The 23,846-nt window shown below is 37.2% G+C and overlaps 3 protein-coding genes across 6 annotated transcripts; 1 reads left to right on the plus strand and 2 right to left on the minus strand.

Moving 5' to 3' along the window:
- Positions 1-990: 990 nt before the first annotated feature.
- On the minus strand, positions 991-4,270 carry LOC143473136 (uncharacterized). Its single transcript, XM_076970049.1, has 2 exons — positions 3,411-4,270; positions 991-1,433 (listed from the first exon to the last, which is right to left on the minus strand). Exons 1-2 carry the CDS (start codon positions 3,667-3,669, stop codon positions 1,207-1,209), a joined length of 486 nt encoding a protein of 161 aa, XP_076826164.1. The 5' UTR covers positions 3,670-4,270; the 3' UTR covers positions 991-1,206.
- Positions 4,271-9,099: 4,829 nt separating this feature from the next.
- Positions 9,100-10,769, minus strand: LOC143453880 (uncharacterized). Its single transcript, XM_076954967.1, has 2 exons — positions 10,149-10,769; positions 9,100-9,872 (listed from the first exon to the last, which is right to left on the minus strand). The coding sequence occupies exons 1-2, from the start codon at positions 10,636-10,638 to the stop codon at positions 9,652-9,654; spliced, it is 711 nt and encodes a 236-aa protein (XP_076811082.1). The 5' UTR covers positions 10,639-10,769; the 3' UTR covers positions 9,100-9,651.
- Positions 10,770-14,486: 3,717 nt separating this feature from the next.
- Positions 14,487-23,601, plus strand: LOC143468811 (protein maelstrom homolog). 4 transcript variants are annotated; one of them, XM_076966221.1, is made up of 16 exons: positions 14,487-14,772; positions 15,194-15,307; positions 15,500-15,584; positions 17,039-17,188; positions 17,344-17,519; positions 17,732-17,786; positions 19,052-19,196; positions 19,431-19,493; positions 20,619-20,745; positions 21,180-21,326; positions 21,551-21,686; positions 21,822-21,880; positions 21,994-22,054; positions 22,458-22,523; positions 22,817-22,911; positions 23,123-23,601. In XM_076966221.1, exons 1-16 carry the CDS (start codon positions 14,590-14,592, stop codon positions 23,231-23,233), a joined length of 1,773 nt encoding a protein of 590 aa, XP_076822336.1. In that variant the 5' UTR covers positions 14,487-14,589; the 3' UTR covers positions 23,234-23,601. The 4 variants fall into 4 exon arrangements, with proteins under 4 accessions (XP_076822336.1, XP_076822355.1, XP_076822345.1 ...); XM_076966240.1 differs by having other exon boundaries at positions 22,817-22,897; positions 23,124-23,601; XM_076966230.1 differs by having other exon boundaries at positions 22,826-22,911.
- The last annotated feature ends 245 nt before the right edge of the window (positions 23,602-23,846 follow it).

The raw sequence follows: 23,846 nt of genomic DNA on the forward strand, positions 1-23,846 counted from the left end.
GAAACAAAACTTTTTCCTGCAAATAAAACATCAGTAAAAACCAAGCGTTTAGGTTAATAAGCGGCAAAATTTTGCAATGTTTAAAGTTGAGACTTATCTGGACCTAAAAAATACCATCTCTCATATACTCTGACTCATTGCTTGAAAGCTAACTCGATGCTACAGTTCTGTCCAATGTTCCCTCTAAACTGCGCGCGTGCGCAAATGCGCACTGCTGAGACGGTCTCCGCGCGCAGAAAATCTGTGCCGCGCACAAGAAAATCCAACCTGAATTGAAAATAAGATAAACGCATAATAATGACCACAGTGCGCACGTGGCACGTCTGATGTTGCTCACAGTGGTCCAAGGGACCGCTCAGGGATTTAGTGTGTTTGCTCAGACTCGTGAAAAATTAGAGGGAACATTGGTTCTGTCACTTTTTAACCCGTTTGTAACAAAGGCAAAGATATCTAACTCTTTGATGAATTACGGTAGGTTGTGTCTCTTAAGAGCTGGTTATACAGCGACCAGCTGCTAAAAGATACATTACTGTATATGGAGCAACATTCTACCAAAATATACGAGTCTGATTTTATTGTGGCGCCGGAAAGTGGCTTGGAATTAAAGATTTTATAATTCAGTTGAACAAGAAAAGAATAAAGACATTTTTATCACCCAGTTTATTAGTGTAGACTGTTTCAGTCAGTTCAGTTTACCATCTGCCACTTTTAACCAAGCAAAATTTTAAAATTGTTTGCTGATCCAATAAGATTAACAAAGCACACGTATAGCCTGAGTGCCGATCAGCATGCTTTTGCTTAGATTGACAAAGGCATCCGCTTTTATGGCAATAAAAGTGTTATTTTGTTTGATCAAACATATGGAAATGCCTTCACGTTTTGTGTAAGTGGTTGCTGGCATGGCTGCTTGAAGCGCATTAATGCAAAAGGAACATGTTAAAAAGTGTACAGACTCACACTCACCTTAAACGCAAGAATTGGTAGCGTCAGTAAGAATACGATGTCATTTTATTTGCACACCTAATTGCAATCGGAAAGTGAAACTACACGACGCGTAATCACAACACAATGCGCTAGAAGCAATAACGGCGCATAGAAGCTCTCAAAACAATAAAGCACAGTTACAGTCCCTGGTCGGAAAGCGTTACACAGCGTGAACAGGACAGTGTTTTGTTTTTTAAAAGAATTTCATTTGGTTTGAAAACTCTATCTTTTGCTGAAGGTCAGGACTCTAATGACGTCGTTCAGACATTGCATTTTTTCGTGCTTCTCTTCAAAGTCATCGTCGACCATTTCGTCAAAGTATTCGCGCACATGGTGTAGCTGTACGACCAGATAGTCACACTGCGTCTTCGAAAACGTTTTCTCCATGTTTCCCCGCTGCATGGCGCCTTTGGGCGGGATAGGCGGGAGATAAGAATCCGAACCTGAAACTACAAATTTTCCGTTTCAAGTTTTCGTTCTCTAATTTTTTTATTTACTACCTGAAACGGTTAAAGTTTTTCTGTTATTCTGCGCGCTGCCCAAAGGCGACAATTGGCTGGGAATCGATCACGCCGTACACATCCCAGGAAAAAATGTTAAATTTTGAGCCCAACATATTGACATTTCCCATTCAATTGTGTATTCGGCGAGGTGCTTTGCAAATATCATAAACTTTTAGGCAAAAGAAAACAAATTTGACCAAAGACGAAAATGAAATAACGAGATAAAATAAACAATTTGTGGCAAATTATTTCGTATTTCAATCTTTGTCGCTATAGTGGTGTTTTGATAAATTCATTTAACAGAACACAGTCCAGTAATCTATAGCGACGTTTTGCCAAGGCTTTTCATGTAGCGTGTGTTTCTACTTTTGCTTAAAGCTTTTTTAAAAATACATGTTGTCAAAAAAAAATTGCATGCATGCAAGCACAATATAATTTTAGCTAACCTCTGATTCTGTCAATGCAGCGTTCATACGCAAGGGTTTCCATTTGTTACAGGACTGCGGGCTCTTTTTAAAACTTGTTCGCTAACTTGTTGAAAATCAAACTTGGCCTGTTTTAAATTGCTTTGCAAATTATCTGCATAGGACCCGATTATAAACAGCAAACTCATGTACGTCAGTTGCTGTGCAAACAGATATGTCTTCCAAATGTACAAAATTGTTGGACTAGTTAAGCGATTTACGTGTCGTTCGCATTGGCAACCACAATTTAGTATCATTCGCCAAATATTGACTTTTCTTTCACATGAACGAAGCTTTAAGATTCGATGTCGGATTTCTAGAATGAAAACTGTATCTAGGTTTCGTGTTTTTGAGCTTAGTTGAATTCCTTCAAGGTGACACCAGTGTACAACAGCACTATATAACATAACCACACTGCCCCGACTTCCGTAGGCCCAGTACCTCCCACACAACACGATATGCTGGTTTGGACGTAGCTTGTAATCAGGCGTGAAACACGCATTGACTTTGTTCGTCGGGCAAAATGCACGTATTGTACGTTAGAGTATATAGCAGCAAGACATGAGTCCATTCTATTATAGCTTTCCAACATACCTAACACGGAAACATTTGTCTTTCATGGCTCAAGTTACTGGGAACACAATTACTTCAGCATCTGCCCTCGCAGAAACTACGCTTCGGTACCAGTTCATTAAGGTACGCGCGCCAAGAGCTGATAAATCTTAACTTTTTTGCATTAGATTACATTCTTTATGACAAACTGTAAAGGTTTCTTTCTAGAAACTAAGATAAACCAAAGTAATCAAAAGCTAAGAATTTCTTGTACTGGACCAAGTCAGATAAAGGAAACTTTCTCGTTTGTTACATCCACAATGGGTTGTTTGTTGTGCAGGTACAGTATTGAACGCGATGTGTATAAACATTTTACGACTACAGAATTTTCAAACTGTAAAACTTCAGTTTTATTGTTTTTTTTTATCAGAAAATGGCTAACTAGTCTTTTTCTCAGTGACTTTGAATTTGAAGTATCTTCATGTCTTGATAAATCAAAAACTTGGCAAAAAACTTATACAATGAAGTTTTTGCCAAAATTTAAAGCCAACCCAGTGTTTCTAATGACTTGAAAATGAATGTAGATTAATAGGCTCAGTTGGCTACGCTTTGCTAAACACAAAACCATGTTAACTGATCAATTTCCATTGTAATAAAATTGATTGTTAAGCGCTTGGTCGAGACCGAAGATTAAGTTTGGTTGATGTAATCGTATAGGTATATTTTTTGCTGGCACTTATACAACACCATTCCAAACTGCCGCATTCCAGCTTGCAAAATGGATGCATGGAATACGACTAAGACCGGATTGCGTCAAGTAATTACAAATAAGATCAAGGCAAACTATTAACAATAAATAAAAATCATTTCTAAATTTAAAATTACAGCTGTGCGTAGTTGAACCCACCCAACCTTTCCCGTCCCAGCGTTTGTGGGCTCTGTTCTTGGCTGTTTAAAGTCCTGCTTCCCGGTTTCGGAGGAACAATCGGTTTTGGTGATGTTGGTACCTGGTTCGGTTGACATATCAATGAATTATCTATTCGTCTGACTCTGCTCAAGATTTCGTTGATCTTTTCTTCTAGAACTTCGCCCTTTCCTTGGTCTATTGATCTTAAGTCACAGTATGAGTTGTCCTCTATCACCGCATACGGTCTGCTCGCATCCATATTTCCAAATTTAAGCTAACGAAGCTAACTTCCAATGCAAAATACCGAAGTGAATGCGAGGTAGCCAATAGCCCAGCACAGGTGAGAGACGTCTCAATCCAAAGCTACTTTACGCTTCATTGATTTCAGGCCTGATCGTGTTTCTCTTTTGCTATGCGTGACGTCATAATGGGCTCATGAAATTCGATGACGTTAGATAACAAAAGTGAAAACTGTTACATGTAAGCCTGTAACGTATTGGTTTGGCCAAGTCGAACGAAAAACGCGTCAATCGCTGACGATAGTGCGTTAATAGAGAGTGGAATAGTCGGTTGGGATCGTTGTTGTCCAAAGTGGACAGAAACATCACGGACGATTAGGATAAAAAAGTTCGCCGGGCACGTTGATGAATCTCGTGCGTGCATGTGCTGCACTTTACACAATGGGTTATATAAGTTACAACTTATAGCCTAAACCCAGTCTGCAATCAGTCACGGAAAGATTTTCACTCTTGTTCAGTTTCGCTGGCCATATTATCTAATCTAATGCAATAAAGTTTCATGAGCCCATTATGACGTTACACATTAGATTTAACCAGGCCTGAAATCAATAAAGCGTAAAACAGCTTTGCGTAGAGGCGTCTCTCACCTACACTTGGCTATTGGCTGGGCCAAAAGATGGTGCAGCAGGTCTCGTGAGTCGTGACATACCACTCTTACACGAAACATTTTTTTCCTTATTTGAACATGTGTTGTGGATTATGTTTTTTGTTCAGTTGGGGACAAATACAATGTAAATCTTAAGGCTGGTACATTTGGGATCGGCACATTTTCAAAGAAATTAAATTTTGTGTAATTATGAATAATATGGGTAACAGATGGCTGAAATATTAATGCTTCAAAAAGCTTAATCAGCTGTGGGACTGTGAAGCTGTCAATGTTTGTAGGTTGCCAATGTTATGGCTGCTGGAAGGTTGTTGTCCTATTCGCAAATTTCCTGTACCACAGTAGTTCGACATTCCACTGCATACAAACAATAAAGTATTGCCGGTTGGCTTTTTGACGTATTTGCAACTCAGTTCAGTGGCAAAGCTTCGCTTCACAAAGAACTCCGTTTGAACAGCGATTGCTTTATACAATTAGTACTCAGCGAGGTAGTCAAAGACACAGTACAGTTGGCAAAATGGTGTTACAGACAGTTTGATATTGATGTGTAATGATGTGTTTTTATAGTCGTACCGCACATCCAAATTAATAGACACATAGCCTCGTGCTCACACAAAAATTTATAGCAACTGGGAGAGACTTGGGCATAATGGAGAAACTTTCGTTAATGGTTTAATATCTATACGTATAAGGTTTTCTATTGTTTGTTCTGATGATTTTCTGCGGGATTGGTTTAACCAGATATCACACTGTATGCCGGTCTGTCGTTCAGGTAGTCTGGCCTATATCTATTTATCCCGTCGTTAAAGTTTGTCATACCTGTCAGCTTAGAAGAACCGATATTTGACGAAGACTCAGCGATTATTGCCCAAATCATTAGTTTTTGGGAAGAAGGTTGTTATACTTCCCTAGTAGCGCTTTGAGTTATTTGCTACAAATGGTTTTGTTTGATTTACTATTCAAACACAGATTCGACAAGTTAATAAATTATTGCACATGTAAGAGTGGTAGTTGTTGTGCACGAATATGAAAGGCTACATAAGCAAAAACTATTAAAGCAAAATCGAAACTTAGTGTGGAAAACATAGTAGATTAGCTAACGTCAAACAGTCTACCAACTAGTATCAAAACCGTACTGCAACCACCCCTAGAAACTTTTTTAGTACCAGTTTCTTATAATGTTATAAAAGTAAGCAAATGTAGTAACACAATCAAAGCGTTTTAAAATGTTGTCAGAACTTGGTAAAATAACGGCAAATATTTCAACGCTTTCACATGGTGCAACACTGCATATATTACAATAAAATTTTGATATAACCAATAGCCCGGTTATAAGAACACTTTTCCAGCACTGCCCAAAGCTGAAATAAGCATTAGCAAAGTTTAGTAGTGTTAGGCAGAACTGGTTGACAGCGGCTTCACTTTCAGTGCGCTAATCACTGATCTGATGATGCATAGTTTCGCTTTCTTCTCTTCTCTATCCACGCATGGTTGCTCCTTTAAAAAATCTTCCACTTCTTCGAGTTGAAGTGCGAGGAACATGCAATTCTGGTCGTCGAAGAACTTTCCGCTCTTTTCCGGCTTCTTTTGTCTCCCGTCAATTGCTTCGTAAATTGTCTCTGTTGATTTTTTCAACGCTGGCGGTAATGGCTTAACGTTAGGCAGCCTTGGCCGAACTTCTGGGGCGATTTCTTTGTCTTCCAATATCGCTACTCGCTGTTCCAAAGCAGCAAGCCTGTCCAGTAACTGGGGTAACGTGTCTGATCTTTTCGTAGACCGAAGGTCTACATCAGAATGCCTCTTCTCCATTTGGTTTTCTCGCCTTTCGTGCTTACTGTTCCTTCTGAATCACAAATAGCAAGATAAGTTTGTCACAGTCGCAATACGACGCAAACTTATTAAGATCAAGGTATGCTGTGAGCGTTTAAACTTAAACCTCGTCACGCGCAGCGTTTATGACGTTGTTGATCTTTACAATAGTGCCTGAAAGACCCTGTTTTGAGATCATAAGATTAGTTTACTCCACGTAAAAACAACTCTTGATTTCACTTGTTCCAAATCAACTTTCTGGCAACACTGAAGCATGCGAGTGCTAGCCAGACAATGGGAAAAAATGATTACCAATATGACGTCACAATGTTAGCCTACAACAAACATGAACTTATGATTGCATCACATTTCCTATTACATCGAAGTTATCAAAGAACAGATAGGAAAGTCAGCTTTCAATTGTTGCAGCAAAACTCAGTGAAAAATATCAGATTTTACAATTCGGATTTGATAGTCAGAGCATCAATGACCGATTCCAGACTTTTTAATTGATCTTTCTTCAAATGCTTGTCCACACTAGGAACTGACTTAACAAATAGTTTTATTTCCTCAAGTTGAACCGTTAGAAACAGGCACTGCTGCTTGTCGAAAAATTTTCCTGCTTTTTGACCTTTTCCGTCATTGGATGAAATAATTTCTTCCGACGTTTGACGAAATACAACTTGAGGTGGTGGTGGTCGAGGTGGTTTGTCGTCATTACCACAGACATTTCTCGGTTTTGGCGTGGGTCTTTGTTCTAGCCTCTCAAGTCGATTTTCGACTGAGTCTAGCTTTTCCGAAATTGCTGAAAGTTCGTGAAGAACCTGCTCCATAAACTTTTCACCTCGTATTACTGTAACTTGAAAATCAGCATGCTTTGTCGAACGAAACACTTTTTCCTATTATCTTACATCTAATAGTATCAGCAAGTAGTTTGCAAGTTATGGTCTGAATTACAACATGGTCTGGTCATCTGTAAGTCAGTAAAACGCAAAATTTCTTTTTTTCTGTGACTCAGCTTAAACGAGGGTCATAGCTGTATTCACTTACGGTTAGTGACTTCATGCTTCAACGCTCCGCTGGGTTTCAAGCTGGTTTTTACCTCCCAGGACTATAACTGAGATGTAACCAAGCATAAATGTGAAGTTGCCATTGTTTAAGACATAGGTGTCAAACTCCCGGCCCGCGGGCCACATCCGGCCCGCTTTACAATAAAACTTGGCCCACAATGCTATTTCATACATTGAACTATTTCCGGCCCGCGAGATCATTGTACAGTATAACTTCCTTTTTTCAAGCAAGAAACAAGATTATAACAAATCGCACAATACAGCAGCACAGCAGTTGCCCCATCATAGGATAGAATAAATCGATTTATTCTAACGCTTGTAATCTGGGCTGCTTTTTCCTTTATTGTTTGTTAATTCTTTAATGCTTTTGCAAGGAGATGAATGAAATATAACGATGTAAGAGAAGAATAATCAAAAATAGCCCAGTCAAAAATCATCAAAAATTTGGTGTTGTTTTGCTGTTTGTTCCAATTTATGTACTCGTGTCACAAAACGTTCAATCAAGTTTTATCCTTACGGCCCGAGGCGTTAGATAGGTTTTGAGTTTTGGCCCCGGCCTGGTGCGATTGAGTTTGACACCCCTGGTTTAAGTGATCAATGGAAGCGAAAATGTTTACTTAAAACCTGGTGAAATGTAGTAAACTGCAGCAGTATAATAACGGGATCACGTCAATTGACCGTGAACAAATTCACCGGCGACAATTGGTCGTGGTCAACTGACCGGCAACAAATTGGCCGGCGACACAAATCAACCGCTACGCATTTTATTTTTATTTTTTACGCAAATTAGCATTGTTGTTTATTCAAATTATATGATTTAAGTGATAATATGATTTAAGGTCAGTTGGTTCTAGGTAAATTTACGTCACGGTCAGTTGTCCCCCGGTCAGTTGTTCCCGGTGAGTTTGTTCGCGGTCAATTTCCCACGGTTAATTGTCATGGAACCTATAATAACTAGGGATGGGCCGATACGAACCCAAACCCGAATAGATTCGCCGAATATCGCCTTTATGGAAGATTCGGGCGAACACGAATATCAACAATGGCGAACCCGAATACAATATTACTTAGAAATTTACTGACTTTCGTAAAAAATGATGATCTATTTTCCCAACAATGCTAAACTAAACTCAGCAGTACTTACAATGAAGGTCGTTTTCCTAATGATTTTGCTTTTTCGATCGTTTTTAAACGCTATTTTTCGAAAGAAAGCGATTTGTTTATCGATACGTCATTTTAGAAGCAAGACTTGACAAATTTTCGAGGAAATTTTATTGTTTGGTTCTAATGCGAATAGATTCGGGATTCGTTCGTGTCAACTTTCATGATATTCTGGTTCGCACGAACCCGAATAATCTTCCTCGCGGCACATCCCTATTAATAACCGGATTTTATCTAATATCTTCGTCCATGTATACCGTGTTGATAATTCCTTTAGGACTAGGTGATTTCCTATCAAAATCATGATAAACTTTTTCTTGTTTACCGCACTCAAAAATACTACCATATAAGGTATTTGATTATTTCATTGTTTTGTAACTCGTTTGCCCCATATTTTGACTTAGTTACAACAAAAACATTTTCTTAACTGTGTTAACGGCACTAAGTTTTCGCATCGTTAATCACGCATACTCAGTTCTTACAACTGTTTAACCAAGTCAAATTTGTTTTTCTATTGCAAGAAAACGAGATTGAATACACTAAGTTAATTTTGTTTTCGCTTTCTTTTTTGGGCTGTCTTGAAATGTAAATGAATGTTTCGTTTTGAATGTTGCGACTGTTGATTTAAATAATATAACATTGTTCTTTAAGATCCTTATAATTTACAAACCAGTTTCGCATAAAACGACAACAAAAGCCGATTAACTGTCCAATTATGAATCAATATGCAATGGAAACGTAATAGGTCATGTTTGGCGAACTTTCCAACAAATTTATTAATCCATATTACGTACATGTCTCTTGTGTCGTCAGTTTCTCAAAGTATACCGAATTTATACAAAGCGTTTGCTATTGAGATGGGATTCTCAAGTTACACATGTATCGCCATAAGGCTTATGGCATAAGCTAATAGAGGCTTCTTCAACTAAAACCACGCTCTGGCAGACTGGCACATATACGTAGACATCTGTAAACTTAAAATGCTGATAGATGTCATGACACATGATCAACGCTTTAACCAAGCAACCTTCAACGTCACAAGAGGTCAATTGGTTACTTCAACGGTCATTACCTGTAGGCCTATAGTTTTGTTTAGTTGCTTTCCCTTGGACAAGCAGCATTACGGTAATGATACAAAAAATTTAAATAATGCAAAAGAGAGTAATTTCTAACAGAACAATGTCTTCAACAGCAAGCTTATCTGTCACGTCATGCCTTAAAATTGTGCCATGTCATGTGAAGAAGATGAAACATTGTATGAAACAATTTGTGCTTATAAGATGTCAATGATGCAAGTGCTATGATAATGTTTCTATTATCTCGTCAATGTACGCCATGTTTTCGATCTTGTCCACGTAGGCAGGATCAAAGTTTTCGTCGATGAATTCACGAATACACATCATCTGCGTAACCATAGTCTGGCATTGTTGTCTTGAGAGCGTCTTTTTCCCTTTGTGGTCAGATTTGACTGGTCCGACTTTTGTAGCTGCTGTTGTCTTGACGGGTCGCGGGGGCGGAACTGCAATATTTAAGCTGCAGGTTATTGCCAGCTTGCGGGTGGGCTCAGTTGACTTTACATTCAACAACTGACGTGTTTACGGCGGCTAATATACACGGAAATATGTGGGATGCATTGTGCTAAGCACTATTTTCAATTTGTCCGTGATGGCAATCAAATGGCAATTAAAGCTATATATATACCCAGAATGAAGATTAGTAACAACAATAGCTCTCTTAAACCAAAAAAATATGCCTACAACTAATTTTACAATTCTTGAACCCACATTATTGATACCTGATGATTTAAGTTTAGGACTAAGTGGTTCATCATCTCTTGGTGGTGGTTGCGGTGGATTGAAGTGATTCTTCAAACGCTGGTCAATACAGCTCACCATTCGATAAATAGAATCCAGTTTCTGGCTGCTCAAAGTATCGACGTTTGTATGAGGTCTAGAATTGCTGCCATTGACATACGGTATGTCACGTTTGGGGAGGGCTGGAGGTGATGGTGATAAAGCGGGTGGCACCGGTAGTTCCGCTGGTTTGTTGTCCTTTTTGAAGGTAGGACTTGTTACAGCCTTGATGGGCTGACTATCTGGCGAGAAAGCAGTATTTCTAGGTAGAGTGGCTCCTTTTTTTAGATCCGCTGTTGCTGCAGGCAAGGCATCTGGTCTCAAAAGCTGTGGACGGACGGTGTCGTAGATTTTAGAAAGCGTTGTATTCGATCTATTTGGTGGAAGCGGTGGAGGAAGGAATGGTTCGTAAAAGCGATCGGAGTTCTCCATTTTCGTTATTTACGTCTTCTCGCTAACTATAAAACTACTGTACAGCTTTCGACAAGATAAGCTCCAGCGTTAAAAGACTTGCTTACAAATGAAAAATACAACCGAAATGAATCTAAGACAGAGAGAAAAAATGCTCAGTTATGACCATCACGATGGCGAAACACTTGGTTGCGGCGGCGTACGCATGAAGTTTGTGATTCTGTTATATAAGATCTTTTTCTATTTTGTTTCAGCAGTAAAACTTGTGCATTTGCCTTATCTGTATTTATTTAACATTTGGGAAGACCAAGAAATGTTCTTCACGAAATTTTTCAATTAGTTCGTTTACTGGGTTTCGGTAGCTGCGAGCTATGGTTATTAAGAAAACCGACTCAGTGACGAAGTTAGCATTAGGCCTATAGTATCAGTATTACATCAGGCCTATATTTACGTGAGAATGAAGAAACTCAGGCTGTTTGTGGTGAAATCCCGCTAAGAGGTTTCCAAAACAATAATGCAAGCGGTCGTTAGTTATTACATCAATAAAACCGAGGGTAATTAATTGACAACTCAATTCCTGCCAGTTGCAAGACAAGGAACTGCAACGATTGTGTAAAGCAACGAGTATGCACAACCTAACATCATTTTTGCAGTTAGAGCCAGTTGAATAAGTGTGATTCTCTGTGTCAAATCTGACGACATTATCGCAAAATTCTCATTCTCAATATCAAATTCAAATATTCAGGTACAATAAAGCGCCTGTTACAGCAATAAAGCATTTATTTTGCTTGAATTTTAACCTAATTTGAGAGAAAATTTTATCACACACTAACTTTTACCTATGCTTAATCCATCACCTCAAGTGAACTGAATAAAATATTAGTCAAACCGCTGTTGACGAAATTGTACAATTTGCTTGACTTTTCTGCTAACCGCTAACCCATGTCACTGCCTATTTAGAACAATGCAAACTGCCATAACAATCATGTACGATGCCGTTTCGATATTAACATTATGCTGTATCACATCAAGGAAGTAACTATACCCGTACACAGCTAAGTGTGACTAATTGTTATGATTTACATTAATTTAAATATAGCTCTTGGCCGCTATACAATGCACGTCATTGCACAACTATGTGCACATTCAGTCTTTTTGCTTTCAAATTAAGACTTTAAACCAGTTGTCCGCAATTGACCTGCCAAAGCAGGTCCTCTGTGAAAACGCGTATACGGTTAGGTCTATATACATTCATTTTGTTCATGAAAGTGGAATTTAATTCGTGAATGAATGTTGTGAAACTCTCCTAAATTCTAGCTAGAATGTTGACTTTTCTGTGCGGCAACAGGCCTACATTACACCGCACGTGCAATGCTAGAAATGGAAGCAACAAAAAGCTAAAATTTATTGCAAACTTGCAATTATTATGGAAACGTATATGCATTTATTTTAAACACTTTGGTTTCGTAACACTTTTCATAAGTTTTCGTTTGCTTTAATACGTTTATTTACAAAAAAACACTAACATCAACATCCAATGAACACCATGATGTAGGTGAGGTAATTGGAAATACGAACGATAGGCCTTTGCCTACGCAGGAACAGAAAACAGCAAATTTTTTCGCCAGCTATAACCTAAGTCCAACCGAAACGCTTTGTTGAGTCAAACGTGACGACATTTTTAAGTGCGGGCAGCATGTTGTACAACTTAGTAGTAATTAACCCACACTTAATTAGGTTTAGCAAAAAATTTAAGTGAAAGAAATCAAGGCTTTAAATTAAAGCAATTTTGAATAATTTGTGCAATATTTGGGCATATTGTTTTATCGATCCCGTTGCATCTACATTTTCGAAAAGTACCGCAAACGAAAAGTCTACGCCGCCTTTCAAGATAAGCCTATTTCACTCACAGGTGAAAAATCACCACATCCTATTATGTGTCATTGCTGTATGTCAGGCGAGCCCAATTGCAACGTTGTTCTGATGAGTAAAGATGATTTGTTTTGGTCAATTTCCACCAACCAGAGTGTTCTCGGCAACTGCTTGCTACTCAGGATATATGGTCTGGTCACCAGTGCTAAACATTATAGCTACGGCTTAGAATATCCTAATGAAACAAGGCTTCTCTTTAACCATATAAGATATAATAGGCTATACATGGCCCATAACACTAACAATCGGCCTATCTGGAGAATACATTAGAACCTCGGTTAAAGGTCACCCCGATAACACCACCACACCATTATCGTGATCACTGATCACTTACACTGGGTCCGAAACATTTTCGATTTTATGTATAGCATTCTGTTTCACTACCGGTGGATGATCGACTTACCATCAGGGTTCTTCTTAGTATTCTTCTAAAAATAACGCATCGTTGTTTTAACAATTTCAATTAGCTGATTATAGGCTATGGGCAGCATGCATGAGTATGAACTATTTCATTTCGGGATTTACTTAGCCCACATGTTTTATGTAGACTACTAATTATTCTGTGACATGAATCGTGTCTTCTGCACTGATTACCTTTCAAATTGTTAAAACTGAGCAGATTTTTATAATTAATAATTTGGTTCTCATTTACATGACCCATACTCTTATCAAAGACATTTAAACATGTTTAAATATCTTTGCTCAAATTAACTATGATTTGATGATAGATTTGTCAAAACTATAGTTAGTAATGTTAATATATCGTGTTTTAGCCGCATATGTCACAGTCATTGGTACTGCGTAGTAGTTGAAAACAAGTACTGTATCTCTTCTTACCTTGTAAAAAGCAATTTGTTCGATTCAAATGTGATCATTTTGTTATGAGTTTGTTCTGTGGTGTAGTGGAAGCAAATTGTTAGTTCAAAATTAAGCGATCAAGAATACACGCTGGTGACAAACACAGCACTTTTAATCAACCAAGATTTGACACCGGGCAGTGATATATCGTGACTCTAATTGGCCCTTGGGCAACGCGGTAGCAACAAATAGCTGCTGTTCAGCATTTCCGGTGAACATTGCCAAATTTAGACCTAAAATATAGAAATAAAATATAATATGCACCCGTTGAAAAATGTATGTCGGCAGCTTTATCGACGGAGGTATGGGTGATGTATGATGAGCGTACATATTATTGCTTAATTTAAGTCGTGCCAAGATTTTTTTATTTGGAAAATAAATATTTCAGTATTTTTGATTTGGTAACACTACACCACATGTGGTGCAGCAGACAACGGGGTTGTTGCTTCAGGTTCCCCTGCAAATTGCGAAAATAGCTTGAGCATAGCTAATAAGAAGGTCGGAAGATTTCGAAAAAACTTTTTGTTTGTCATTTAAGCAGGCTAGGATAGAATACTGGTACAGTTACCAGTTTAACGAACATTTTTGAGATTTAGTAGACAACAACAGTGCTTCAGGTACACTTGCATTGTACATCTTTCATTCATTGCTTAATGACAAAATGATACCAATGCCTCTTTAGGAGTACGGTACTGTTATTTTCCCTGTGTAGTTTTGTTTTATTTGTACTTAAGGTCAAATTCATTTTGTGTACCAAACGGTAGCTAAAAAGTAAGAGACGCAGGATTTAGGAATTTAGCAGCTCACTCAGACTAACTGCTTGAGTTTGTGCAAAATTTTTTGCTTTCACAAATTGCTAATTTTTTTGCACAGTTTGTCGTTAATGTAAAATTGAAAAAATTTGAGCATCTTAACATAGGCTAGTAAGCTAAAACTTTTTGAACTAAATCTGATTTCCGTTAAAACCTTCACAGGTGTGCTCCTGCTATACTCTGCAGTCTGAAACAGCTTGTTGCGTGGTCTATTTTTGGTGATTTAATACCTTTCAAAATTATGTTTTTTGTTTTATTTTTAAGGAAAAGGTTTTTATAGGTTTACATTTAGCAGAATTTGTTTTTAAAAGAGTATAGCCTGAAAAGATTTCTGACACATCAACACATTTCATAAAATATAGTATTAACCATGAATCCATGTGTTCCTGGAGGTCAATCTATTGCAGCACAGAAACCTAAGTCAAAGAAGAAGAAAGCACCTAAGAATGCTTTCAGCTTTTATTTGGATGATGTCGTAATAGAATTGCGACGAAGTGGCAAAAGCGTGGCAAATAAAAGTGAAGCTGTTCCTCTTGTGAATGATAAATGGAAGGTTGGTGCTGTACGATCTTTTGTTGCTAATCGTATATACAGTTCTTTGGAATTGCACCAATACAAAATGTATATCCATGGGTCTAATCAATTACAAAAAAATATTTTTACTATAGGCCTATATGAATAATAATAAGCTTTATATATAAGATAATAATTAGTACCAATAAACCAGTTAAAAATGGTTATCAGAAGAGAAATTCTGCTGATAGGTGCAGTACAATGGTCAATGTTAGTTGCATACAGGTTTAGTACAACTTTGCATAATTACTCGGCCCATCTTTTAAAATAGTTTTTAGTTGATGACTATCACTTTAGCCTCTGTCAATAAATCCTGTTTTTTAGTTACATCCTCGTTAGTTTTCAACTAAATGCACATATATATATAGTGTTTTAACACTGGTAGATTCACGTATTTTTAGAACATGACCAAGGAAGAGAAAGCCCCGTATGAACAGAAAGCAAAGGAATGGAAGTTGATGAACAGACAACAGCCGAGGTCTGGAAGACTGGACTGCACTGGACTTCCAATTGATGTAAGTTTCCGATAATTTCCGTAAAGTTTAGACTTTTTTGTTTGTTTAGGTTTAGTGATATATTAATGAAATTATTTCTGCTATTCTAGAATTCCTTTAATATGGATTGTCAATAATATTTTTTCTTACATCAATACAATTATATTTATGAATTTATTTAAGTTTATATCTGGCCTTGATGTTTTTGCTTAGAGTCGCATTAACATGGAGGAGGAAAATGATCTTCGAAGAAAAGAAGCTCACAAAGTTATGAGGAGGCAATGGCACTCAAAAGAAGGTAATAATTACTTTTCGTTGGTTTGTATGTTGACCTATTTGCAGCTGGCCTATGTAAAGGTGACAATCGTTCATTTACTTTAGGTTGTTTGCCTTTTGTTTAACGACTCGGGCTGAATTGTCAACCCTGATTATGCCAGTGTAATATCAACAAGTGTCGCAATAAACAAATGAAACTGCTTTCGTATTAATTTTATCACAACACTTGAAAACTGTTGTTTTTTTCCTTCAAAGTAATGTGTCATGAATTTAATGCACTTCTGTGATCCTGCCACCTACAGAAGTACTTGCGAAATATATTTTCTGGAGATCCTTAATTTATCAATGTTGCTTAGATTTATTCGGAAAAGACAAAATGAGTTTTTTTTTAACACACTCTTCAGCCTGAATAAGCCAAGTTGCATGGTTTAAGATCTTGGGATTGCGCATATTGCTTGAGAGCTACTACACACTGATATTTAATAATTAAGGAGCCATAACGTATTTCTCCACAGTACCTACCTACCCTGCTTTGCCTAGATCAGTCATGATGTTGATAGATACACCGAAAGAAGTACCGGTTTACTGGCAAACAGCATGGCTTCGATTTTGACATGCATGCCTTCTTGGGATCTGAATGCTTCTATAACAGTCTTCAGCTGCAGTCTTTGACTCAGCGTCATTTTGGAAGATCCACGTTTCACCTTCTGCGATGATCTGACCACAGATGTCTATTCTTTCTGACCTCTATTGACATATTTTTACAAAATTTTATCGGATGCTGTTTCTGGTTATTTGGTGATCTAATGAAATCTTTGAAACTATTTAGGCCCACTCCTGTGAGTCAAGAAGGTTTGTGCAGATTCTTTCTTGCATCAGCTGCTTCACTCCAGCTTTGTTTTCTGCCATCTTTGTTGAGGAAAGCTGTTCAGACTTGGGGTCTTTCTCCATTTTCTTTTGACCGAACTTTAAGCATTTGTGCGAAGCATTTTACATTTAAGCGTTTGAAGACTCATGATCATCTTTTGAAGTCTAAAACATAAGTTGAACTTTTCTTTGGCTTCACAAAGAGTTTCAAGTTGACTGGTTGCTCTCTTTGTGCTACCATGGATTGCACGACAACTATCAATTCACTGTTTTGCAAATAAAGGGACACAGAGCAACAATGCTTTGACAACTGGTCTAACAACATTACATGAAACGTATATAACTCTATAGAAAAACAGAATAAAATGAATCAAGATTACAACAACAGAATAGTGCTGAGAAGTTGTGGTACAGAACGAACAGGCTTAGTTATCAAATAATACTGAGCCAAGAGTGTAGCTGATACTGTCTTGTTTCTTTTCTGCCACATGTCACATCTATTTAGTTATCCATGGTGTGATTGAGAATGAGACTTTGCTGAAGTGAAAAACAAAGCCGTTACTATACTTTTACAAACCACCTGTATATAATTCTTCTTTTTTTGTGTAGATGTAACCCATGTTCCATTTTATTTCATCTCTTTCCAATCACTGTTTGAACTTCCTGATGAGGAGGGCTACCAGCCTGTAGAGGTCGCTATACTTGAATTCACTCTTAACGATGGGATTGTGAGGGCTTGGCATTGCTTCATTGACCCAGGTGAGAAGCCACGAAGCTTAATTACATATTTTTTCGAGTAGAATAGGTAAAAAGATGCAAATTTCTAAATGTGTGTAAGTATGCAAGTTTCATGACCATGATTGTAGAGTCCACTACTCTGTGGATTTCTCAAACTGCCTCAATTTATTTCTAAGGACCAATTAAGGTTGGATTGAGAGCTGTAGTGAAAATTTTTCGTGAAAAAACTCACCAAATTCCAGAAGAGAATTTTGAGCAGGCATCAAATGATTATCGAGAGATTTGGAACACTCTCCTCGAATTTGTGAATCCAAATAGGAAGGCCGGCATGTTTCCTCCTCTCTACACCAAGGTACGTGACTAAGTGTGCCATGTAGTATGCACAACTATGACAATAAATTTGTGTTTTGTCTCCAATAAATGGTCAAACTTTTGTGCAGTATGTAGTGGGTTAGTGTTGAACTACTGTACCGGTGTGTAGCGTATTTTGCCTGGCTATCAGCATTGTCAATAAAGTATCAATTTCTTCTTAGATGTATTTTGATGGTTTGTTTATGTTTACAGATGTCTGAGCTGAGGAAAACATCTTTTTGCTTGAGTTGGTTGTCAGCTCAAGCTGGTAAGTATTTCATACAAAATTAGAGGTTGCGAAATTCCAACTTTTCGTTGTGACTTTACAACAGTGGAAAAATTTGGTATTTAAGCCGTGTCTGAGTCTAACCCAGCTTATTTTTACTTCCTACTAATTGCCTTATTTATAATACTTCAATGTATTGAAGTAGCTGTGTGTTGCCTGTTGTCCTTTTCGGGTTAACTTTTGCACTTTTACTATTTTGGCATCATTTGTAAACAATTCAGTAGGCAATATTCCATGCATACAAGATCAAAGCGAAAGGTTGCAAAGTTCTACTGGTTATAGAATATGCACTAGGTTATAGATATGCACTTTATGCCGATCACATAATTTATGAAATTTCTTTAACTTCATCAACAATATCAGCTGCCATTTTCCTGTTGGTTAGTGGCATCATAACTAAGTATTCAAATTTAACATATTACTTCCATTTCTATTTCTGCACTCATCAGTGAAATATGTGTTCAGTGTTACAGACTGGTTAGTGCAGTTAAGGGTTTTATAATGGCAAACTCAAACAATAATAAATAAATATATTTACAATGTGATGTAAAAGTCTGTATTTTGTGCAATTTCCTCAGAAACTCTGTCATTACTTTGATGCAAAGAAAACAAATAATCAACAATATTGCCAAAACAAAATTATAGTAAAACTTTGATACTTGCACTTTCATCCATTTTGTGTTGGACAAGAACTAAAATGAATTTTCTTTGGTGGTGAACTGCCGGCTTGCTGCCATTGTTGCTAGATGTTAACCTTTCTTTGCAGTAAGCAAAATTATCATTCATTGTTTATTGCGGTAAAATCTTTTTATTGTCTCAATAATCACTATAGATTTTGTTGCATTGGTAAAGTATGTCATACTAGTCTTCAGAGTTAACCATGCTGCAAGCAAAATTGCATAAGTTACACATGTCTTAACATTAAATCGATAAATCATATTTTGTTGTGTTTCAATGAGGAAGGGTTTTTTCCAACACTCCTGAGTTTGAAATAAATCAATAAATAAATAGATTGAAGTAAATTAATGTTTCCAGCTAATGGTTTACAATTTTTTGGTTCATGACAGCTTCAAACCAAACCACTTTTCCAAACTGAGGTTGTGTGCTGAGATTGATTCAGTTTAGACATCATGGCCATAACACACTTACAAACACGTTGAAAAATTCATAGACTAACAGTTATTGCCACCTAATGCAATCTTGGTTTTTGATTTGAGTAAAACTTTTACAATTGTTTCCTTTTACAGGTGTTGCAAATCAGTTAGTCACTGTGTACGAGATCGAAGATCTTACGTCCGAACTTTACGTTTACGCAGGATATATGCGACCATCTTATGGATTAATCGAGGATCGTTGTAACAGCCACATGTATGACTACGAGCCAAACACGAGGTAGCAATGACTGCTGTGTATTTTGGGAATATGTTTTAATGTATCATACAGTTAGTAAGCTTCAGGCAATGTTGATACTGTGCACCAGTCATAATAATATACTGTATGAGATAGGCACAGTTATAAGCCTAAATGATTTATTTGTCATGTAATCTTACATGTATTTCTCTTGTCGGTGCTGCTCACTTAACTTCCTATTAATGAATTCTTCTGCATCTAATGATTTTTTTTCAGCTGTGATTATCATGATGAATTGGAGTGTACTTTCTGCTCCTTGCTCATAATTAAAAAATGCTGGTGAGTTCATCTAATCTTAAAAGTAAGATCTTGTTACCAGGTACCTAGAACTTGCTATCAATGGGAACAATTAATACCAGAGTGACATATCTACAGTGAAAATAATTGCTAGCAGTGTCTCTTAAATATTTTTTTACTCCCGTGCATGTTTTCAAAAGATGAAAATCCTATTTGTAGTTTTGTTAAATAAGCCAAATACTTATTAGATAGGATAGGTTAAATTTTACCTTGAAATTTATGTAACACTTCATCACTACAGAGTTAATTCTTCAGACAAATTGCCCAGGTTCTAAATATTTTAGTAAAAAAACTGTTTTCTTTGATATGTTTCTTTGTAAACTTATGTAATAATACTCTAATTAACTGATTATTTATACTAGTTTATTGTACTGTGTATCGTTTTACTCTTGATCTTCATTACAGATTGTAATTTTTACGATATGTGTTAAATATAGAAGCAGAAGTCAATATTTGATTTTAAAAGATATAACTCACAGCAGTAGAGAAAGTTCAAGCAAACGATATTTTGCAGTATGTGTGCCATAAACAGAAGTGGCAGTCGGTACTTTGAAAGTACCGTCAGTAACGGTGCCGGTACTTGGCAAAAAATGTATCGACGTTTCCGGTATTCGGCACTTTTAAAAAAGTAAATCGGTACTTTGTTGGTACTCGGTACTTTTTGTGTAAAAGATGCTGTTACAATGCATTGTTTGCTACTGTTATGCCACCGGTGAAGGTTACTCCAGGTCAAAACAAATGTGACGTTAAACGCTTGCAATTTTACTTGATATTTCTAGGTTAAAAAATATCAACAGATGCTAAAATTAAGTATCAAGGATTAATTAACGTGTATTTTTGAAAACATACTTGTTAAAAATTTGAAATTATCATGTGAAAAGTACTGAGTACCAAATATTTCTTTAAAAAAGTGTTTCGGTTGAGAGATTCTCAAAAGTACTGATGGTACCAGTACCGGTATCAGTACTGAAAAAATACCGCGCTACAGTAATTCAGTACTGTAGAGCCGCGGTACTGCTCACCTAGGGCCATAAATAACTTTGTCACCATGTTAAGAATATTAGCAACTTATACTCTACATAAAATGTTACGTATGTGATTTTGCAGCTTTTCGATTGGAGACACTTTATCGGAGTTGTATGACTACAAGATAACCGATCAGCATGTGCCAGTGCGCAGTACACCTACTTATCGCATCGTTCAACCGAAATTTGTGGAACTCAAAGGAAAACAGGTACCTGTCCTAGAACTTCACCATATTTCAGCCAGAGATGTCCAAACCTTTTGAGTTTGTGAGCTACGTTTTCGATTTTTAGGTCAAGCACTAATAAAAGAGGTCTTACAGCAAATTCTGTAACATATTTAATTTTCTACTGAATTTGTTTCACAAATAAATTATTTGATGATTTTCACTTGAAATTTAAGGAAAAGCTGCAGTATAACGGCTTCTTTGTTTGTAAAATAAAGAGAAAACTGACAGAAGGTAGATATCCAGACAAAGGTTGAATTCCACGCGATCAACACATCGGGCAGTCCTGCTCTAAATCATATAAATGTCCTTTGCTTAAAGTTTTGCCTGCAATACTAATTTGTTCGTGTTTGCTTAATAGGTCAATGTAGCAATTAGATTTTAATCCTTTTAACGACATTTGTGTTTTTCTTTCAAAGAAAAAAGACCAAGATAGCTGGCATCTAAACCCACTCTCATCTAAGGCCAGTTCAAATATGGAGGTCCGCATCAGCGAGGATGAAAGCGACAGCAACAGTAGCACCTTTCGTTCGAGGGATATTCGCTACCGTCCCCAATTTAGTATTGTAAGTTTTAAAGCTTAAGTAAGGAATGTTGTTGTATTTTTGTACAACAGTCAGGTTGTATTTTTCAAAAATAGCTCTGTGTAGCAGCTCAGGCGATTTTAAAAATACAGAATATTGCGTTTCATTCCCTTTAAGAAACAGCATGTACAGCAAATAAAAATCTTCCTCTTCAAAAACCTTTCTAGATTCTACATTGATTTCAAATCTCAAATTTTTCTCACCAGACAAAATCCCAAGACAGTGTTTTGCGACGTCCTCAACCAGAGCCAAGTGAAGACGACAGCTCATCTGTGTCATCGGATTCAACGTTGCTCAATGTTGAGATTGGTCCCATAATACCAAGCATCGTAGCGGGTTCAAGTAGGTTTGATTTTTTGTTCCAGTTTGTTTGCATTTGATAATTTAAAATGTAATGCTCACTTGCATTTGGAGTTTTCTTTGTTGTGTCATGGTTTGTGATCGTTTTCATCTAAAACTGTATTGTTTTTATAATAGATATGCAACCAAAAACAGCCATTAGTCGTCGACCGATGGGAATACCCACTTACGCTCAGGTTTAAATCATTTTTAATGTTTCTGCGCCACGGTGTTGAGTTGTGTAAAACTATTTGACAAAGGTGGACATTTTTCGCTGATTTTCTTTTTGCTCTTATTGTTTGTCCCATAGAAAGCCGGAAGGACTCTGGCAGCAAATTTTCAGAACAAAAGGAAACCCGAAAAAATTGGAGGTAATTATGCATTTAACACATTGCTGCAACTTCAGTATGTCTTTGGACAAGATTAAGTGGTAGGGTCAGAAGGACAGCTTGTTTATGAAGGCAGTAGCTGTTCCCTACTCTTGGTGAAAAAGAAAAACCCGCCACTATGCTTCACAGTTTACACAAATATTGTTACTTTTTTGCTTTCGCTACACCTGTAAGTTCGGGATTTAATGCTGCATATGCTGTACTGACAGCTTTTCTATGCTCGTACAGTTACACAATTAAATTTGCACAGGACTGCTTCGATTAGTATAGTCGATATAGTCATTTACTTCACCCAGTTAGTCAAGAAGGTTTTGACTGGCCAAATGTACAAAAAGAAACGGTTTAGTTAAAATTTTATAAACAACTTCAATTTGAAATATGCCAGGACTTGCGGCAGGTGGTGATCTTAATGACTTGACAACAACTTTCCAGGACAAAGTGAGCGTTGATGGTAGGTAAATTGTTTTGTTTAATGCACTGTGTATGCGGTTATTGCAAAAATTCTTGTGCGCGAAATGCACCCCACACCCGTTGCATGCTTTTATTACGCACTGTGTATCTCTATGGCCTGAATAATGCATTGCAGTGCTGGGTATTAGTAGATAGTATTGTCATATTGTGTGGTGTAATCATAGCATACGAAGTGTACGATGTAGTACACAAACATATTTTAGGCTTGTTTTGTCTGGATATACAGTAAGTATATATAAGACACTTTTAAATTCTTACATTAATTTCTGAAAGGTGATTTAGAACCATACAGCAGCGTTCAACTTACGTCATCCCGACAACGTTTCTCAAGCAACACGACTGGAATTGCAAGAGGTTGTACACCTGCTGATACGTAATTTCGTATTCACAATACATTCAGTTTGATGTTGTCAGCCATACCGATAATACTGCTAATTAGCTGTATAATTTCTGCCGTTACCAAAGTAGTGGTCGTAAATTGCTCAAACCGCGTAAAGCAAGTTTAGTCTGTAACGTACATGTATGTTAAGGTTGCAGACCTTATTATGGTCAAATTTTTCACCGATGTTTATTCGAACAGGTTCCACTGTCCTTCCGGGAGAACGTGATTCTTCGACCGAAGTAAGAGGTTCCGTTGCAATTGGTCGTGGCCGTGGTTGTGGTTCATACCTCAATTTCTTAAATCCTTGATGGCAATGTGGGTTTTTGTAGTTGTTTGATGCTTCATACATAGCAAAGCGTTTTCGTGTACAGCATTACCTCCCAGCAGCATAAAAGTTTACTGAAATTCAGCGCCAGATTTTGTAAATGCACCCTTTCCAGTTTCGTGGTGATTTGTTTGTGTTGTAAGATGGGCTGGGTTTTTCGCGCTTCTTGTATTTCGTAAAAGTGTTCAGTGTTTTAGTGAAGTGAATAGTTGCTGACAGTTGTGTCGCTCTGTACCTAGTTTCCTTCTCAGTATTTTGTACGAAATTTGTGTTACTGCCGTTTTCAGCTTTTGCCAACAAAACATTGCCAATTTTTTTCACAATAAATATTTCTTTCAGACAACATGAAAATGTTTGGGAACAATGCGCTGTTATTTTCTAAGCACCGTCTCTTTAACAACGCGCTTTCTGGTCTCTGTCTATTTTAATAATGACCCATTCTGTATTCAAATGCGCTGGGCTAGACATGTCTAAAGTGATGATTTATGATAAAACCTGTTGATTTGGTTCGAGGCTTGAACAAAGGAAGTTAATTGCCTGTTGCTGTAGTTGCGTCTTTAACACCCAAGTAAACAATCGAGCACTTAGGTTGCAAC

This window comes from Clavelina lepadiformis, chromosome 1 (genome assembly GCF_947623445.1).
Source record: "Clavelina lepadiformis chromosome 1, kaClaLepa1.1, whole genome shotgun sequence".
In the NCBI taxonomy this organism is placed as follows: Eukaryota; Metazoa; Chordata; class Ascidiacea; order Aplousobranchia; family Clavelinidae; genus Clavelina; species Clavelina lepadiformis.

Coding starts and splice junctions, on each gene's coding strand:
- LOC143453880 (XM_076954967.1), bottom strand. CDS start 10,638: ATGGAGAACTCCGATCGCTTTTACGAACCATTCCTTCCTCCACCGCTT. Junction 9,873..10,148: donor TCCTAAACTTAAATCATCAG/GTATCAATAATG, acceptor TAAATATTGCAG/TTCCGCCCCCGCGACCCGTC.
- LOC143473136 (XM_076970049.1), bottom strand. CDS start 3,669: ATGGATGCGAGCAGACCGTATGCGGTGATAGAGGACAACTCATACTGT. Junction 1,434..3,410: donor GCTGGGACGGGAAAGGTTGG/GTGGGTTCAACT, acceptor GAAAATTTGTAG/TTTCAGGTTCGGATTCTTAT.
- LOC143468811 (XM_076966221.1), top strand. CDS start 14,590: ATGAATCCATGTGTTCCTGGAGGTCAATCTATTGCAGCACAGAAACCT. Junction 15,308..15,499: donor GCACTGGACTTCCAATTGAT/GTAAGTTTCCGA, acceptor GTTTTTGCTTAG/AGTCGCATTAACATGGAGGA. Junction 17,520..17,731: donor TTCCTCCTCTCTACACCAAG/GTACGTGACTAA, acceptor TTATGTTTACAG/ATGTCTGAGCTGAGGAAAAC.